The following is a 19,034-nucleotide window of genomic DNA, read 5'->3' as shown; positions in this document are numbered from 1 at the left end:
CTTGGCTCGGCAAGACGCCACTCACCTTTGTCTGTCTTCAGTTCTCGGGGTCTCTCTGCCATTCTTTGAAGATGCCTGAATTCATTCCCACATCTCTCCGCTGAAATTCTTGTGAATGACTCCACACGATGAGGCCCCAAGAGCTCAGGAGGGGTGTCAACCAGGCCTGGGCTCCCTCCAGCCCTGTCACTTACCAGGCACTGTAGGAGACTGACTCACTGCCTCACACTACAGACCCTCCCCTCACCCTGTGTAATGAGGAATAACCTACTTAGCAGGATCCCAGTGGACTCAATAATCAACAGAACATAACTGGAATGTAGATAACAATGCTAATAAAAGCCCAGCTGATTTCTGTGTATGGCTAAAACTTTAAGTAGTTGCCACCAATTTACATTTGAAAGCAGAGATGAGTCATGACCAGAGAAGCCAGTGGCTCTCAGAGGACCCTGGCAGCACCGCCTCCCGGCAAGCCTTGCTCCCTCCTCCTCCCTCTCTCCCTCCCTCTCTCTCCTCTCCTGTGCCAGATTGGGACTGAAGTCCTCATATTCACATGGCACCACTTACATCTGAACTTCTAAATTGCCACCTGGATGGTTGTCCAAGGGAATCCAATTCACATCCAGCTCCAGAAGTTAGACGATGTCAAAGGCAAAGAGGGGAGAAACAACCTGAGTCCAAGGGTGGTGCTGAGGGCCCAGCCAGCTGAGATATGTGTGTGCCAGCTCTCAGGAGAAGTCCTGACGTCTTCCAATCCATACGGAAGTGATTGCTTCCAATCCATACGGGTTATTGAATTAAACAGGTATCAGTTAGAGTGCTACTGCACTGCGTGACATGTGAAAACAAAACTGTTGGCAGATAAACAAATTCAATCCCTACTATAGCAGAGCAAAATTTTTTATCCCTAATAAATATTCAGAAGTATTTCCTCCAGTGGAAAGTTATTAAGTAAAAGCAGGAAATCCTCTGAGAACTAGTATTGCTATGCGCATGCGCATGAACTACCACGACCCTATGTGCACGTGCATTTATCCACACCTTGATGAGGACACTTATAACACATCAATTTATTAGGGGTAAGGTGGACAAAATGGAATGCGTCTTGATTTCTCTTCTGCAAACATCCAGGCTATCCACAAGACACTTCTGCATTTTCATGGGGCATTTCTCCAGTTGCTTGAGAGTTATTTTCTGTTTCTTCTAATTTCACATATTCTTTAATAAATTCCCAAAGTTCCCTTAAAATACATAAGAAGTGAATATATATAATAGATTAGAAAAATATGCATTAAGGAAGAAAGAACATTTCAAATAAACTTCTATTTTAGGGCACGTTTATCTGAAGACAGACGAGACTTTGCAATCATCTGCTTTTGACTGAAGGATATTCACGCAGAGCTTGGGGACTGGACGCAAGGAAGCCCTGCTGGGTTTGGATGCCCTCCTCCCCCCGACACACAGCGTCTCCCAGATGGAGGGCAGGGTGACGGCAGTGGCAGATCTACGGAAACTGCACAACCTGCAGGCACGTTTGTTCCCATTGCCAGAGCCGTGCCAGGAGCTGCCCAGGGCCGCGTTCGTACCCTCGTCACCCGAAGTTCTACAGCATGACAGGAGGAAGGGCGGCCACGAAGCCTGGCTCCCACTCCAGCACCCTTCTCTCCTGGGTTTCTCTGTCTCTAGTGGGAGAGTGGAGAGCTCTGCTTCTGGTCTCCTTTCCAGCTAAGGGGGGCAATGGGCCATGGAGCTGGCCACGGAGGTGCTGGTGGTCACTGAAAACCACTGTCCCCTCAGTTCAGCTGAGAGGCCCTGTATGAGGGGCTCTTGGTTATGCGTCCTCCTCATCCCCTTCCTTGCTCTTTGGATCATGGACCTAATCCCTGAAGACAGCCATACTAGACCTGGGGGAGGTCTCGGAAGGGGCTGCGCACCCCTGGTTCCTTGATGCCGCCACTGAACCTAACGGTGTATTCGCTGCTTGTACAAACCAGCCTTCCCGCTGGACACCTGCAGGGTTTTCTGCTGCTTGCAACTGTACTGAGTCGGGGTTGAAATGCAGCACCCAGTCTGAAAGGGGTAGCATGAGAAGCAAGCCTTGCCTACATAGCAGGCCGATAAATCGGCCATGAGTTTGAAATCGAGATTTCAAAGTGACATATACACAGGGTTTTACACAAATAGCCATGTAATTTTAAAAAAGAAAGACATCCACAGCCACACGCACCCCTGTTTTCCTGGTCCCTCCCACGAGAATCCACGCCCACTCTTCAGCTCTAATGAACTAATTTCAACATTGCAAAATAATACATATGTATTGAGGTTTAAGTCTGGGACTAAGCACTGTTCAGCAGGAAAGGCCGTCACACGTATGAAGTTGGCATTCCTGAGTGTGCTCCACGCCCTGCCGACTCTGTTCCAGTTCCAAGTCTTGGTGATGTTTAGGGACAGCAGGACATAGCTACAGTTCTCTCACGACAATATACTTACTGCTGCTCCTCCTCATTGATCTTACTCTTTCTCATGATCTGCTTCACATGGTTTTCATTGGCCTACAGAGAATTTAAAATCCTGTGGTCATGTATGATGGCCATGAAATCGAATCCAAATAAATCAGCATTTCTGGAATCAGGTATAGCATACTGATCCGTACTGTGCTCAGTACAGGCAACCGCACATGTAGTAGGCACAGATCTATGGCATGTTAAGCTACAGATCGTGAGCATGTATTCTGCAGGAGCGTGTGTTTGTGTGTGTGTGTGTGTGTGTGTGTGTGTGTGTGTGTGTGTGTCTTCCTGGGAGTGGAACCCAGGCCTTCCAAACGCAAGGCAGACGCCTACCACTGAGGCGTGGGCCAGTGCCTGAGATTCCTTGTCACCAAATAAATGCCTCACGTTGAATGGTAGTGTGTGGATGGGTCAGAGAGACCTTCATGATCAGCACATTCGACTGTTCAAAGTCAGTGCTGGGGTGGGTAGGGAAGAACGAGAACTGGATTGTGCAGAGGGGCGTGTGGGGAGGGCTGGGTGGTGGGGATGGGAAGGACGGTAGACTGAGAAGGACATTACCCGATTACATGCACAAAAAAATTTTTTTAAGTAAAAAAATTTTAAATTAAAAAAATTAAATTAAAACAAAATCCTTAATGCTATGTTTTCATTTATACATCAGCTTACACCTGTCTATTTTAAGAAATGTCTGCACAGTCAGATATTGGGAGCACCACAGGAAGCTGTCATTTAGAGGAAGAAGGTGTGCATTGTTTGTCCATGACACAGGGCAAGCAGGCATGTTAGGAAGTACTTCTACTGATCACACTGATTCAGGTAGATAAGAAAACTTACTTCCAATTTCTTCTTTAGAATCCTATTTGATGTTTCCAATTTTATAGCTTCATTCTGAAGGAGAAAGGGTTTAAAAACAAAACACTTGGTTAATTATTTTTCTCTATTTATGGAATAAAAGATATCATGTAAATGGTGTCATTATAATTTCAAGAGTACTCAAGCACAATACTTAAAAACATAGAAATAAACAAAAAATAAAATGAAGGACAAGGGGTAAGGAAAAGGATCCTGGCCCTCTAGTTTAAAAACCAGAAGAGACGGGACTAATAGTTCAAAAAATTTAAAAACTCAGGGAAATTCCAGAATAGAAAAGTTCCTCACTTTTCAGCGGCTGTATGAAAATACAAATACAAGCTGGACGTGGTGACGCATGCCTGCAATCCCAGCAAGTCTGAAGGCTGAGACAGGAGGATAGCAAGTTCAAGGCCAGCCTCAGAAATTTAAAGAACCCTGCCCAGTTTACAATAATTTAAAAAAGAAAAAAGTATATACAAATACAGACATACCTCATTTTAGTGCTTCACTTTATTGTTGCATCAATATTCCATTTTTTATTTACAAATTGATAGAAATTGATGGCTTATGACAACACTGTGCCAATCAAGTTCATTGGCACCCTTTTTCCAACAGCTCAGATAATCGTCAGCACTTTTTAGCAATAAAGTATTTTTAAATTAAGATCCATATTTTACGGAGAGAATGCTGCTGCTATACACTTAATATACATACAATATAGCATGAGCCTAACCTTTATATACCCTGGGAAATCAAAAATTCAAGTCATCAGTTTATTATGATAATAGCTTCATTGTGGGAATCTAGAACCAAATCCATAACGTCTCCAAGGCCTGCCTGTATTGGTAAATAACACATGCACCAGCAACAACAGATCACCAAGTGTAGCATGAAACGTTTTTACATTTCCAATTATAGTAGTAACAGGTCCTATAAATTCATGTGAGTAAATATAATAATTATTTAAGACCAAGACACAGAAATAAATGAAATAAAGTTAAAATGATCCAGGATAAGAATATTAATATTGTGAAACTATCACTTTCTCCCAAGTGGATTTTTAAATTCATTGTAAGCACAATCAGAATACCAGAGTCTTATTACTAGAACCTGAAAAATCAGTACTGTGAATGAGAGCATCCAAGATAATTGTGAAAAATGATGGATGGGAGTTATCAACATGTTGATAGCCAACAGGTTGGAAAGGATTAGCAATTACGGCAGTGAGGCAAGATGATGATCAATTAAGAACTCAGACTAGTTTAGATCACCACCACCTGCTGCACACAGTACAATTCTAATTACTCAGATTAAAAAAAAATAGTGCTGGGAAAATATATGTGACTATATAGCCACAAGAGGAAAAAAGATAATTACACATCACTTATAACTTCTTACAGAGAGAGGTTGTATTGATCAGACTGCACAATTTCTGCACAGATTCTGCAGGTATTGGCCATTGTCAGCTCTATGACTTTTTAATCACCTTTGTTTTTGTTTCAGTTAGTTCTTAATTATTCTAATTGTTTGCCACAAACCCTCTGAAATAAAAATACATTTGGGCCAAATTTGACTGTATTTTTACCCCATGACAGAATCAAATTGCATTCATCAAGGTCTTCAAGCAAAAGAACAATGCAAATATTTAAGCAGCTAAATTGCATACCTCTATGCTTTTCAGCTTATTCTCAGTGATGTTGGACATTCCGGTGTGCACCAGCGTCGTTTTAATTTGCTTTTCAAGGGCTTGAAGTTCATCCCATTTCTTGAGTATTTCACATCTCTGAATTTCAACCTTCTCCGTAAGAGTAAGTTGTTCCTCATCGATTACTTTCTTCTCGGCTGCTTCTGGAAATATATTTTGAAGGCAAACTATTGTTGTGTTTAATATCTAACTCCCATTAATAGTACTGTGTACCATTAACAATATGATGTACATCATATATACCTATGAGGTACTTCAAACACCAAGCAAGTCAATAAAAATAATCTGCTCTAAAAATGAGGTATGCCTCCCTTAATTCCTGCTTTACTTCATTCATAGAATTAATAAGTATTTATTGACTACCTTGTTTGCAGACACTGGTTTGCCCCAGGTGTAAGGTTCAGGGGTAAATTATCACCCATGGGCTTTTCCAGGGTTTGCCTTCTGATGGTGTGGGCCAGCAGGAGATGACAGACAGCAAGACCAGGGAGCAGAGGGCAGTAGGAAGACCCGAGGGAACATCCCTGGGGAGGCTGGGGAGGGGCCAGGGAATGGACACTAGCTGGTCACGAGCTGGTCAAGTGGAGTGTGGGCAGGCTCAACAGAAGGGAGGACGCTGGTGGGAACCCGCACTTGCCTGCTCTTTCCTTAGCGCACTGAAGCAGCTTGCTCTCCGTCTCTAATTCGTCTCTGAGTCTACAAATTGGTGATAAAAAAGCGGTGAGGTATGAGCACCTCATTTTTACTTTGTTTCTTTTAGCTATTTTATACCACAAGGCTTCTTTCTACTGAGAAATAAAACGGTATCGTCTCACTTTCCAACACAAAAGGGAATGTAAAGTGTAATCTCAAGCTGACCAAGGTGACCAAGTTAAAGATGGCCTTCTCACCAGGACCACGTAAAGCATTAAAACTGGTCATTTTAATACGCGATTGTTTCTGGAGTTTGATGTTATCCTGTGATTGCCAAAAAGAAAGAAGGCAAAATATAAGACAACTAGCATTTTACACTGTGAGGCAGACAGCGAATCAAGGGAAGCTCCTACTGATGCAGGAACAGACATCCCGTTTTGCAAGATGATCACACCCCACAGACACAAGATAAAATTCCATTATCTCTGAAATAAAAATAGACATAAAGATTTGTTTAAAAAGAAGAAAAAAGACTTCAGGTGTCTTTGTACTTTCTTCTTGGTGCGAAGTTTCACAGTCACCAGAGCAGCAGCTGGTTCAGCCTTGACACAGCCTCCAGTTCTCCACCTCCTCCCAGCCTCCCTGTGCCCACCTCCTGTATTTTCTTTTTTGGGGGGGAGCTGGGGGGCCAGGGATTGAACTCAGGGGCACTCAGCCACTGAGCCACATCCCTAGCCCTACTTTGTATTTTATTTAGAGACAGGTCTCACTGAGTTGCTTAGCACCTTGCTTTTGCTGGGGCTGGCTTTGAACTCACAATCCTCCTGCCTCAACCTCCAAAGCTGCTGGGATTACAGGTATGTGCCACCACGCCTGGTAGGACAGCAGAAATGACCTGCTTGACTGGTCTCTCTGTCCCACACCATGAAGGCATGCCACAGTGACCTCCTCTCTGTCACTGAGACCACACAGAATTTTTGCTGCAGCCCTGAACCCTGCACCAGGGCTCCCTATGCAGGCCTCCGTGGCAACTTAGGTGATGCTCTGGATCCAGATAAAGTCCTCTCCGCCCAGAAGTTCAGCAAGCCTGTCCCAGGTGGCTCCATGGCCCACAAGCATGCTGCTCACTGCTCTCTGGGATTCTAAGTCACAACCTTCTTGTGGCATTTCCTGGGTTTGGCTGAGTTGTCTCCTCTGTATCTTACCTGAGGCACACACCTGAGCCTAACTCGCCTACTCAGGTGAGGGGACACCTAGCAACCGGTCAGCACTTTAGCATGCGGCCAAAGGCCGTGGAGAGGGCTCGTGTCACAGGCCTACTGGGAACTCACAACCAAGTCCCCTGGGGCCCTCAGGAAGGGCAAGAACTTAGAGCCACATGGTGAGAGAGGCCTCGGGTCAGAGCAAAGGCGAGGGCGGAAGGAGTTCTACGTGCGGGCTTGTTTTCTCGAGAACATTTTGGTGATTTGGGATTTGTTTTAATCTTTTAAGTCTTTGCAGACAGTAGATCCCATTCGATTCTTATTTGACCCTGGAAGACTCTGCGGAGAGGATGCAGAATTCTCCAAGTAAAATGAGGAGGCCTTCGGATGAGGTGCCTTGGTGGCGACCCTCACACCTGCGAGGACGTTTCCAGGTGCCAGGAGGGAAGAAATGAGACCTTCCTGCCACAGAAACACTTGTGATGGCTTGTGAGACAGGCCGGGTGACAGGAATCACACTGGCCATGTGTCAGGTCACACCCAACAACACAGCAAAACTGGGACATTCGGGACTATACCCAAGTCACTCAGCTTTACGACCTTGGTCAACTCGAGACCCGGATCTGCGGGCTCACTTGTCGTTGCGCTCCAAGGCTGCCCTGGTGGCCTCCACAAGCTTCTTCAGCCCCTCCCTGGCCTGGTCAATGTCCCCCGTCCGCACAGGCCTCTTCTCCAGCGCTTTCGCTTCAGCCAGGTAAGTCTGGGAGGGCAAGGAACAGAGAGTGAGGCACACCCAGGATGGCGGAGGACGCCCCTTTGACACCACTGTGCATTCAAGATGCCAGGTTAGGGCAGGAATCCCAGCTAAAACAGGTCCAGTGGGAGCAGCAGAGGGAGCTGGATGGTGGGGGGACGTCCTGGTCAGGTGGACCTCGGGTGAACACCGTTGTACATATTTTAATATTTTCTTTCCCTATGAAATTTTTTAAGTGGCAGGGGCTTCTGAGGTTGCTTTGTGTGGGGAGAGGACACGCTGAATGAAGCTCTTGGGGTCCCTGGTCACCAGCTCCCAGGCATCCCCTCCACCCATGGGAGCCATCGTGATTCAGTTCATGTGCACAGCATAAAGCAGCACCTTACTCGAAGGCAGGCAGCAGAGACTCCACCAGGCTCTAGGGATGGAAAGATCGAGAGCCCTGGTGGGACATTTGTCCAGGACGTGGACACAAATGACCATTTTCCACTCAACCTTGAAAAGTGAGCAATGGGCAAGTCAGGGATGGGAGGTCTTGCTCAGTCCTGAAAAACGAAAGCTGGTCTCCACATAGCACGAAAGGCTTGACCTGTAGCCACAGAAGGCTCGCGTGCAATCACGCACTGAGTGGGACAGCAGAGCTGACCTCCACGTTTCCAGGTGCAGAGGGAAAGTCCAGGTCTCCTCATTTATAAGACAAGTTGAACTTCACCTAACTCTAAATGCCAAAGGCACCAGAACTGCAGAGTGACACTCTGGGATTTGTAAGTGACGGCTGTTCCTATAGCATGTTTTCCTGCTGGAACCAACACACATTCACCCAAACTCGGGAGGGACCACCTGGGAAGCCCCCACAGCTGGACGAGAGCCCCTGGGCTTGCTGCAGGGGGCCAGGCGGGCCACACCACATCCTCACGTTCCCAGCAGAACTCCTGTGCCATGCTCTGGCGGCCACTGGCTTGGCTGTGAGCAGGGCTGTGTCCATCGAAAGGAAAGTTCCTTACCGATGACACCCTTCAGCAGTGTGAAGCTCTCCCCTAATAAAAGCACGGGCTGTGGGACTGCGGAGGAACCAGTGGGGCTGCTGGGGTTCGGAATGTTTCCTACCGCTGGCGAAGGTGGAGCGTGAGCGAACAGACGCCAGGGGTGCTGCGCGGCCACATTACCTTGTGCTGCTCCGTGGGCTGGGAGTGCAGGAGGATGGTCATGTAGAGCTCATATTCGTCCTGTGCACACAGAGACGTCCACGGGACCAGAGTCAGGAGATGAGGCTGCAGTGCAAAGCTTACTTCACAGGCATACAGAACACAGACTCAGGATGTCCATCCACATCACTCAAGAACCAAAGCACTCAAAATGCTCCTGTGGTGTACCACAAAACACACACCGGAACGTGCAGAACCTCAGTCTGTGAGACACATGTTTCAACTACTGAGCACTTCAACATGCTAACGCAGAACAACGCAGACGCAAAGTGATCTCACCGTGGAGAGATCCTGCCCCGAGCCCAAGGTGAGCTGCAGAACAAGCGCCACACTGCCACTGCTAAGCATCCCTGATGGCTGGGGACATCGGAGAACAGCCTGCTCCTGAAGCAAGCCAACTCAGCTCAGGTCCCCTGGGTTACTGTCATCAGGAAGTCACAGCAAATCTGTCACTGCATCAAGCTCCATGTAAGGAAACACTTGTGTGACCACAGAAGTCTGTGTGCCACTCATGTATTGTGATTCATTAGGAAGATTTTGGAAAACCAAACAAACCTGGGCTTAGGCAGTGAGCTAATAGGGGCTTATGGCCTTGACTGGCCCATTTCCTGGAGTCTCTGTGGGGTACGCCCCTCCCCTGGAGAGACCGGGCCTTGAATGGGCAGGATTTCTGTGAGGTGCAAGATCATCCACGGATGCAGAACTTCACACACAGTTCTCACTGTTATCATGCAGAAAATGTGCACGTCTCTACCTTGACTTCTCTCAAGATGTCACCAAATATCAAAGAGCTGCTGCAAATATCTTCAAACACTTCTCCGAAGACCTGTAGCCTGCCGAGCTGTTGCGGGAGGCACGTGCATATTCTCTGGAGTTTCTGGGAACAAACAGAGTGGCCCGCTTCAGGGTGTCTTCCCTGTCCTCTCTGAACCACTTCTCAGGTGAGGAATCAAAAGGGCACAGCTACTACCTCCCAGATCCTGGTCTCAGTGGAGTTGGTGGCCAACCAGGACCACCCTGCCCCAGCTTCACTGTGTGTCCGCTCTGGTCTCTCCTCCTGCCGCCCCCTGCTGCCTGCACTCAGTGGTCCTCTCTGCCCCTACGACACCCGGGCCTGTTTTCTTTCCCACCAGCCCCTCAGCCCCAGCCCCCAGGCCTGGCTACTTCACTGGTGGACAGCCATGGCCTCTGGCCCTGCCCTCTCCCGGAGTCCACCCTCCTGCCGGGAGCTCCCTCTGGGGTTCCCAGGACGGCTGCACCACCATCTCCCTGGTCCCTCCTCCTGCCTCTCTCAGCCTTCGGTGGACAGTGGCCGTGGCGGCCCTCAGACCCCTCGGCTGTCCTGCATCTGACATCCCATCTGGCTGCACAGCACCCAGCGCTTCTGGTTGTGACCTGCCTCCAGCTGACCTGTTTGCCTGACTGCTACCATCTGCTGCCCACGAGACCCTCCACCTGCAGCAGCCGTTCTGCCTGGAAATGCAGATGAGCCGCGGGCGAGTCAGCCCAGGGCCCGGGGCAGCCGCCTCACCTCCTCCAGCTTCTTCTCATGGCCCGTCGCCACCTTGGCCCCTGTGAAGTCGCTCTTCAGGAGATCTTGCTTCACCAGAACTCGCTTCTGGAAGCTCAGGAACTTCCGGTAGCCGTCGGCTCTGGTCGTGGCGGCCAGGTAGGAGCTGGTGTGCTGGTGCTGGTCCCCGCCCGGCGCCGGCAGGGCGCAGCTGCGGCTGGACGCCGCCTCGCGGTACCGCAGCACCTTCATCTCGGGCAGCCTGAGCTCCTCCCTCCTGCGCCCCTGCGGGCAGCCGTCGGCCCTCTTGGGAGCGAGGTCCTCTTTGGAAGTCTGCGCAGCGTGCGCCCCTGGGTTCAGGTACCTGAAGAGCCGCGCGTTCCCCGCCTCGTCAGGAAGCAGAGCCGTGTGGATGGTGAAGTGAGCCAAGGCGTCTTTCATCCGCTCCACGCGCCTGTCGGGTGGCTTTCGCGGCCCGGGAGCCGCGTCCCCCTGCGGCCTGTGGGCATTGCGCCAGAATCGCAGGGCGGCCCGGGGCGGCCGGTAGAGCTTGCTGGGGTTGAGGTGGCCCGAGGCGTAGAGGAGGACGTCCTCCTTGTGGTCCCTCTGCAGTCTGTCCAGCAGCTTCCCGAGGTTGCACAGCGTCTTCACGCCCGGGGTCCCGCAGTGCCTCCACTTGAGGTAGACTGTTCAGGGAGGACAGCAGCGCGGGGTCAGCTCAGCTGCACAGAGAACCGCCCGGCGCCAGGGAGCCCGCGCAGCCACACCCAAGGAGGCCCTGCCGAGAGGGAGGCTCCGCGCCCCAGCCCTTCATCAAGAGCGGGAGGCTGCGAGGAGCAGCTCCACAGAGAGCCTGTGAGGCCGACAAAGAGGAAGGCAGAGTGTTTTAACGTGACAAAGTATTTCTTAGGATATTAGCAAAGGTTCTGGAAGGAAAGTCCGAAAAATTCATTACAATCCTCATGATGAGGCTTCAAGTCTCTTCTTCACGTGCTGCACATGACATGCCAGGGGACACACAGGGAATGCTTTTTCCCTAAAAGTCTCTGAGACCCCACCACACCCTGAGTGACGGACAGGCCGCTCATCACTCTTCTCCTGATCCCACAAAGAAAAGTCTGTGCACAGTCCCTTGACTCCTTCCACACAGGCCCTGCTCCTTACCTGTCCCCATAGGAGAGCTCCGTTCAAGAGCCAGGCCCAGGACATGAAATCATGGGAAATCCTAGGTTTTAGCCAAGTCCTAACTATGTGAGTGCAGAAATAGCATATCAGCTCTCTGAACCTCAGTTTCTTTCTCTGCAAAGTCAGGAGAATCATCTGACCCAACATGGCTGACTGACCTCCCAGTGGAATCACTTTGGGTAAAGAAACAGAGTAGATGCTCCAGCCTTGAACCCATTCTTCTTAAAGGTCTACAGCTTGAAACCCTTCTGACACGTCAGATCCTCAGTCAGCCCAGATCCGTCCCTTTAATATGTTCTTTCCCCACCTGAGGAAAGAGGGCTGTTTTCTAGGATGCTGCGTAGCCTGGTGTCCACAAGCCAGCAATGCTGAGGGGGACCAGGAAGGACCTCAGCAGCCAGGGCAGGAGGGCCAGAACAAAGGAGCATGGGAGTGTCTCCTGTTGAGGTCAGCCTCCTGCCTGAGGAAAGTGGACACAGTGGGGGACCTGATCAGACAGACACTTCCATGTGTAAGAGGGGCCACGGATCAGTGTGAGGAGCACATGGACAGGGAGGAGACAAGGAGAGGAGGAAATTCCAGAGACCTTAAAAAACAGGCTGGAACTTCCCCCCGACTCCCAGCTCAGGCCCCGTCTCTTAGGGGAAGTCAGTCTCTGTATCTGTCTCTTGTCAGCTGACCCACTCTTGCTGGCCATCCCGTGTCCTGTTCTTCACTTCTTTGCTGAACAGAGACAGCGAACCCAGCACCCCAGATGGTAACACCGCCACCTTGGAGAACCCACAAGGCGTAACTAAGAAAACCTTCCCTTGTGCAGCAAGGCTGAGACCTCTGTGTTCACGTAGCTGCAATGACGCTGGCTGGGGGTGGTAAGTAGGCCCGCCGAGTCCTCCCGGGGCCACCTGAGCCTGCAGGGGCCCTGGTGATCCCTACAACCACGTCTCCACCACAAGCCCCTCTGCAAACAGCCTCATCTCGACCCTCTGCTCTATTCCATGACTGCCTATGCAAAGTGGGCAAGCGAGTGCCTTCTGGGACCAAGCCACACGTACCCCATATCTGTGCCCAGTCGAGTCTAGAGCTTTGCCTGTAAAGTCAGGATGCACTGTGGAACCTATTTTCACCCAAGAGAAGAAACAGGCCAGGAGAAAATCAGGGGCAGCGACAACTTCCCTGCAGTGTAAGAAATGATGCAGACAGCAGCGTCTTGGTGCCCCACCTCAGCTCCCAGTCCTGTGGCAGAACACGCAGCTGGGCCTGGGCCTTCCATGGGAACATCACAGGGCCGAGACTGAGGTGTTGGCCGTCCGAGTTCTTGGAGGTTTGGGGGGAAAAATCACTTGCAGGCTTATTTTTCTTGTTGCCAGACTCCAAGGCCTTGTGGTTACAGGACGGAGGCCCAGTAGCTGGTCATCACAGGAGCTGCCCCCAGCCCTGCACACTGTCCATGTTCCTTGGCCAGGCTCCTTGTCTCTGAGCAGCCACAACTTCCCACCCACAGCCTCTCACCCTCTTCAGAGACCAGCCTCTGAGCTTTGTGAGCACAGGATGCGTGCGGTCTCTTGAGGCCAGTTGTGCCCCGAGATACGGGCAACTCCCAAAGCTCTGTCTGTTTCCTCTTGTCCACAGACCTGGGGGTGATAGCTGGTGTGAACAGCAGGAAGCCAAGAGACCGTGGAGCACTTTGAAATTCCCCCACCTCCAGGACAAGGCCAAGCCAGGACCCAGCCTGCGCGCGCTGTCCCCTCTCCCGCTGTGAGGGCCGCCACGGCTGTATATTGGTGCAAACGCTGCCAGTGTGGAGTTTCTGAGAAGTCCCTAAGGACCAGCGTGGAGCTCCAAAGACTCCATTTATGAACAGATAAAATATTAAGGGCAATGCTTCAATGTTTCACTGTCATTCCTCAGAAGCAGGGAAGACGTGCCACATCAACTCCGTGGGAATGGGGAGGGAGACCGCTTAAACGAGGCCATTATCTTGCCTTCAGTTTATTCCAGAAATTTTCAGAAAGGACTGGAAGCCTCCACTGGCTGACCAGCACGATCGGCTTCCCACGTGGCCCACGTTTCCAGCTGACTGCAGGAAGACCTGCAGAATCCAGGTTCCACTGCTGTCTGACAGGTTCTTAGACTCCTTACTGCCCGCTCTGTCCTGGCCTGAATATCACAATACTGTCCTTACCGAAGACTGGGTTTTGCACACCCCAGACAGCAAAAACCAAAAGTATAAAATACCCATCGGAAAGTAGGAATTTTACAAATGATCTGAAAACATGTAGAGAGACCTTTCGAGTGTGTATTGATTAGGAAAACACAGTAACAGGCTTTTGGGTAAAGTTTAGATTCCTTAAATATTTCCAACAATTTAGCACCTAACACTTTTAGACAGTGTTTTTGGTTTAGAAATTCATCTTGTGCGTCAAGATGGAGACAAGAGGTCTTCAAATTCACCATCCTTACAAATCACTGCCACTGTCTGGCCTCTATGAAGCCTGGGGTCCACAGCATGCTCATGGTCTCTTTCCAGAAAATCCTTATTTCCTTCACCCTACACTTAGCAAACACCCTGGGGAACAAGTTAGTGGAAAGAATTCAGAGAATTCTGAAGACCTTGACCTTGCAGGCCCAGCCAGAGGAGAGCCAAGGAGCCTCAGGGGACAGCAGGCAGTAGGGCCTCTCCTGTCACCTCTGTGCCCTTAGGAAACCATGCAGGGCTGCTTGACCCCTCCCAAACCCCACAGACTGCACTTGAACTGTGACCCGGACACACTCTGCCTTTGTACATTGATCTGCAACCATTTTTACAAATCCTCAGGGAAGGAACTTTATTCGCATTAAAATCTTCAGAAAAAGTGAACAGCCACTGCTTAATTTAATCAATGTGGAAAAGAATCACTGTAGAATTTTAAGTAATGACATAAAAACCTACATCAGAAGACAGACTTGCAGCAGTCCTGCAGGGTGGGTCACAGCTGAGAGCACACGTCCACCGGGAAGCGGAAGAACGAGCAGACCTCACTTGCTCTCTACTGGCCAGGTTGCGGGCTGAAGAATGGCAACCTCCAGACTCCAGGTTCACAGCAAGGGGCTTTACAGATTTAGTTTAGGTGACGGTCCTTAAAACAGATTGTCCAAGATCATCTGGGCAGGCCCGTCCAAATCACTCAAGCCCCTCAAGGCACAGAATTTTCACTGGCAGGAGTCACAGGGAGAAGGAACTGGGAGGGACTTCAGGGATTCCAACAAGAGGGGAGGATTCTGGGCAGAGGGCCCTATGAGATGGACAGCAGGCAGTCACAAGGCGGATGGCCTGGGGGGTCCTTCCCCAGGGCTCCAGAGATGAGCACACCTGCGGTACCGTGATGTCACCAGAGACCTGAGCAGAGGCCCAGCCAGCTCACACAGGCTGGTGACCACAGAATGGAGACCATAAATCAGCACTGTTTTAAGTCACTACATTTGAGGGAATTTGTCACAACAGCAGAAGAAAGGAGTGCACTGGGAACTGTGCAGAAGCCAGGCTCAGCTTTGTCCATGTTTGGGCTGTAAGCCGTCACTGGCAGAGGCGGAGGGAAGTGAAGTGGAACTGGGAATCAGCAGGAGCAGGCTTCGACAGGGCCACCAGGGTGCATCACCCCTGGGCAGGGAGCAAGGCCTCCCAGCCTCCCAGGGTAAAGGGAGGAAGGCTGGGGTTTCTTTATTGTACGTTAAAGGAAAACGACCTCAGAGGCTGGAAGTGCCTTTTGACATCACAGCTAGTGAGCGGCACAGTGTCCTCACGTCAGGCCTGGAGGCAGGTGTCATTACGATTCCCTTCACAGGTAAGCATGGGGCACAGACCCTAAATAATGTGAGCGTACGTCCAGAGGGCCAGCTGCCGCAGCCCTCAGTCCTGCCCGCCAACACGCTTCAAAACTGCTGAGCGCCTTTCAAAGAAATAACATTTCCTTTGAAATACTGTGTGATTCAGGCTGCGCACTCCACCCAGCTTCCTCTCCCCCTGGACTTCATCTGAACCACTGGGGTGGGAGAGAGTGTCCACTCAGAAGACCCCGTGTGCAGGGCAAGGGTGCCCCTCCTGGAGGCCTCTGACCCCACTTGCTTGAGTTGGCTTTCTCGCTGCTGCGACTAGAAGACCCGATCAGCACCACTACAGAAAAGGAAGGGTTTATCTGGGGGCTCACGGTTTCAGAGGTCTAAGCCCTGGACAGTCGAGTGGAGTACTCCTCAGGGCTCAGGGTGAGGCAGGAGATCATGGTGGAAGAGTGTGGCAGAGGGAAGCAGCTCACATGATGATCAGAAAGCAGAGAACGGGGGCTTCCACATGCCAGATACAAAATATATACCCCAAGCCACGCCCCCAATGCCCGCCTCCTCCACCACACCCCGCCCGCCTCCAGTTACCACCCAGTTAATCCCATCAGAATTAATTCATTGACTAGGTTAGGCTGGAGCCCAATCATTTCTCCTCCAAACCTTCTTGCATTGTCTCACAAGAGCTTTTGGGGGACACAAGAGGGCAGGGTATTCCCCATGGAGCGGACAGGGCCGTGGTCAGGTTGGCAACGTGCCCAAGATGTGTCCTGAAGTCCAGCACTCTGGATTAGCATCTAGAAGTCGGCCTTCATCCCTCCTCCTCCTCACCTCCCAGACAGAGCCAAAACACCTGCACACGTGCACACACCCGCACACACACCCCACACGCCTGCTTCTCTCTGCCTGTCCATACTAGATATGAGAAGACAACATCTCTGAATCTGACTCCAGCCCCAGACGCCAGTGATCCTGGAGCTGGTCTGCAGTCACAAGAGAGGCTTAGCTTTTCAAAACAGGTTCAGAGAAACGGCTCCTAGGCACACTTTGGACAAACATCAGAAGCCAAACACAAACACTCCATGTCCACTTACATTCTGGCTCCAAATCCTCAGCCATGGCCTCCCTCGCCAGTGTGGCCTCTGAGGCCCTGGAGTCACCAAGGGAACCATCAACATTCCAGGCCCCGCCCCCACCGTGATCTCTGTAGCTGGCCACAGGGCGCCGCGGGGAATCCCCCACCCCTCCCTCCCTTGTGCTTCTGACTTTAATGGGGCACCAGGTGTTTGCTGGCTTGCCTGACATTTTTTTTAAAATAAAACCATTGAAAATATACTTGCACTCTTTAAGTCCTCCCCAGAACCTGGAATAGGTGGGGTGACAGGCTGCTGTTTGGGCACCAACCCCTCCAACTCTACCCAGAGTTCTAGTGCAGAGGGGTCAGGCACTACATGACCACAGGGTGTTACTATGTAGTGCTGTTTCAGCCAACTTTTTGCTGCTGTGACCAAAAGACCTGACAAGAACAATACAAGGAAAAGCGTGTCTGGGGGCTCACAGTGTCAGAAGTCTCAGTCCATAGGAGGCTGGCTCCATTCATCGGGGTTCGAGATGAGGCAGAACATGGCGGCAGAAGTGGACGGTGGGGGAGAGAGGCCAGGATATCGCACACTGCACCAGGAAGCAGAGAGACAGCTCTTCTCACCACACAAAATCTAAACCCCAAAGGTACACCCCCAGGGACTCCCTCCTCCACCTGTACCCACCTGCCTACGAGTACCACCCAGTTAGCCCTCCTGACTGGGTGAAGGCTGCAGGGCCCAGTCATTTCACCTCTGAACCTTCCTGTGCTGTCTCACAGATGAGCTTTTGGGGGACACCTCACACCTAAACCATAGCAGGTGTTATTACTATGGACACCCTAGCAGGAAACTGAGGTTCCTTGGTGAAGTGACTTGCCCAGGATCAGTGAGCAGGGAGTGGGGGGTGGTAAATGCCCATGTTCCACTGCAAAGTTAGCTCAGGTTAGCCCACGTGGTGGAGGAGGGAAAGCAAAAGCCCCTCTCCACACTTCTAAACGTGTGACTTCGTTTAAATATTTTTAGCCTGAAAGCATTAGTTCGTAGCGGGACGGTGACTCTACTTGCTCTTAGCAGTCACTTTAATGCCAGCCCCACTCTTAGGCTGCCCTGAGGAAGCGGTAAGGCTCAGGAGCTTGAGAGCGGAATCAGGCAGCGCTGGGCCAGTTCAGGCACAAGCTGCTTCTCTTTGTGTCCTTTGATACTCATCGGATACCTTAAATGAGAATGTTCTGGAAACCATGAAGCCACATGACCTTAGGTGTAATTTAACCTGTGGGAGAAAATAAGCAGTTTCCCGATTTTCTCTCCAGTCTGTGGTCCCGGGGTTGGCATCCGGCCACTGGAAATCTGGTCTGAAAAGACCACGTTGCTGGGTGCCTCCATGTTTTGGCCTGGGGTGACCTTGTGTGTCCCACTTCAGCTAATTTCAAAGGAGGGCCACTTCTGAGCTCAGAGTCGCTCAGCACTTCAGCAAGCTGGCTGCCCTTCACACCACTGCTCCTGCCCCAGGGGTGGCAGACAGGTGAGGCAAAGGTACTCACTCCTCCCTTCTGCAGGTGGGCAGAGGGGACGTGGGGCTCTGAGAGGCAAGCCGGTGGCCCAGGCGAGTGGCTCCCCTCCAGGGCTCAGCCCTGCTGCCTGCACACCTATTTCTTGGCAAAAAACAGCGTTTGGATAATTTTACCTGAAATCGCGGTCCTGGTTCAGATGAGAAAGAACATAACTGCTTTCAGGGCCTAAATGTCTCCCAAGTCGCCATCCCTCCTGCAGCGTGCAAGCACGGTCACACTGGTCATCCTCCCTGGCACACGGATCAGAAGGCCGGGGTCAGGTGGAGGCCAGGCCGGGCTCGCACCTGGGCTCTCCTGCTGGGGAGGCCCAATGTTGGAAGCGGAAGCATCTGGATCGTGGGGCTTCTGCGCGGAGAAGGCCGGTCCCCCAGGCACCCGGAAAGCCGCCCGGAGCCTCCGCTCCTGTGGGAAAGGTGACCTGGTCCTGGGTGAGAGTCTCTCGTTCCTGCGTTTCCAGGGTCTAGAAAGTGTGCGCCAAAGGAAAGAGTAGGAGCGTGAGGAGAAGGCCGGCGGGATGGGCATCGTGGCCATGCCCTCCCCCCGGTTGGTCCAGGGTGCACAAGAACCGCAAGCGCTTGGCCAGTGGGACAGGACGGGATGGGAGGGGACAGGACGGGACAGGGTAGGATGGGACAGGACGGATAGGACTGGACACGAGGGGAGGGGACGGGATGGGAGGCGAGGGGACGGGATGGGAGGGGAGGGGAAGGGAGGGGAGGGGAGGGGAGGGGACAGGACAGGACGGGATAGAAATAGAATAGAATAATAACCTGACCAATAAATGGGCAAAAGAACTAAAAAGAAGAAACACAAATGGCCGACAAATATATGAAAAGAATGTTCAATATTCCCAACAATCAGGGAAATGCAGATCAAAACTAGTCTGAGATTTCATCTCACTCCCGCCAGAATAGTGATCATCAAGAATACAAAAAATAAACGCTGGCAAGGATGTAGGGAGAAGTACACTCAGGCCTCGCTGGTGGGACTGCACGTTAGTTCAGATACTCTG

At 51.1% G+C, this 19,034-nt stretch overlaps 1 protein-coding gene across 1 annotated transcript; it reads right to left on the bottom strand.

Moving 5' to 3' along the window:
* Window positions 1-1,050: 1,050 nt before the first annotated feature.
* Window positions 1,051-18,103, bottom strand: LOC306665014 (uncharacterized protein C6orf118). Its single transcript, XM_079146204.1, has 10 exons — window positions 16,464-18,103; window positions 10,393-11,057; window positions 9,616-9,738; window positions 8,823-8,882; window positions 7,538-7,662; window positions 5,705-5,763; window positions 5,029-5,210; window positions 3,345-3,398; window positions 2,491-2,552; window positions 1,051-1,241 (listed from the first exon to the last, which is right to left on the bottom strand). The coding sequence occupies exons 1-10, from the start codon at window positions 16,672-16,674 to the stop codon at window positions 1,133-1,135; spliced, it is 1,650 nt and encodes a 549-aa protein (XP_079002330.1). The 5' UTR covers window positions 16,675-18,103; the 3' UTR covers window positions 1,051-1,132.
* Between the last annotated feature and the right edge of the window lie 931 nt (window positions 18,104-19,034).

This window comes from Sciurus vulgaris (genome assembly GCF_902686455.1).
Source record: "Sciurus vulgaris genome assembly, chromosome: 7".
NCBI classification, from domain to species: Eukaryota; Metazoa; Chordata; class Mammalia; order Rodentia; family Sciuridae; genus Sciurus; species Sciurus vulgaris.
Note: the sequence above shows the minus strand (reverse complement) of the source record. Positions and strands in the feature narration are given on the sequence as shown.

What these genes read in the sequence shown, in the direction of transcription:
- LOC306665014 (XM_079146204.1), bottom strand. Translation starts at nt 16,674, where the DNA reads ATGTCAGGCAAGCCAGCAAACACCTGGTGCCCCATTAAAGTCAGAAGC. An exon ending in ATGAGAAGAAGCTGGAGGAG is followed by an intron (nt 9,739 to 10,392) that starts GTGAGGCGGCTG and finishes GTTTGTTCCCAG; the next exon opens with AAACTCCAGAGAATATGCAC. An exon ending in ATCAATGAGGAGGAGCAGCA is followed by an intron (nt 1,242 to 2,490) that starts GTAAGTATATTG and finishes ATGTATTTTAAG; the next exon opens with GGAACTTTGGGAATTTATTA.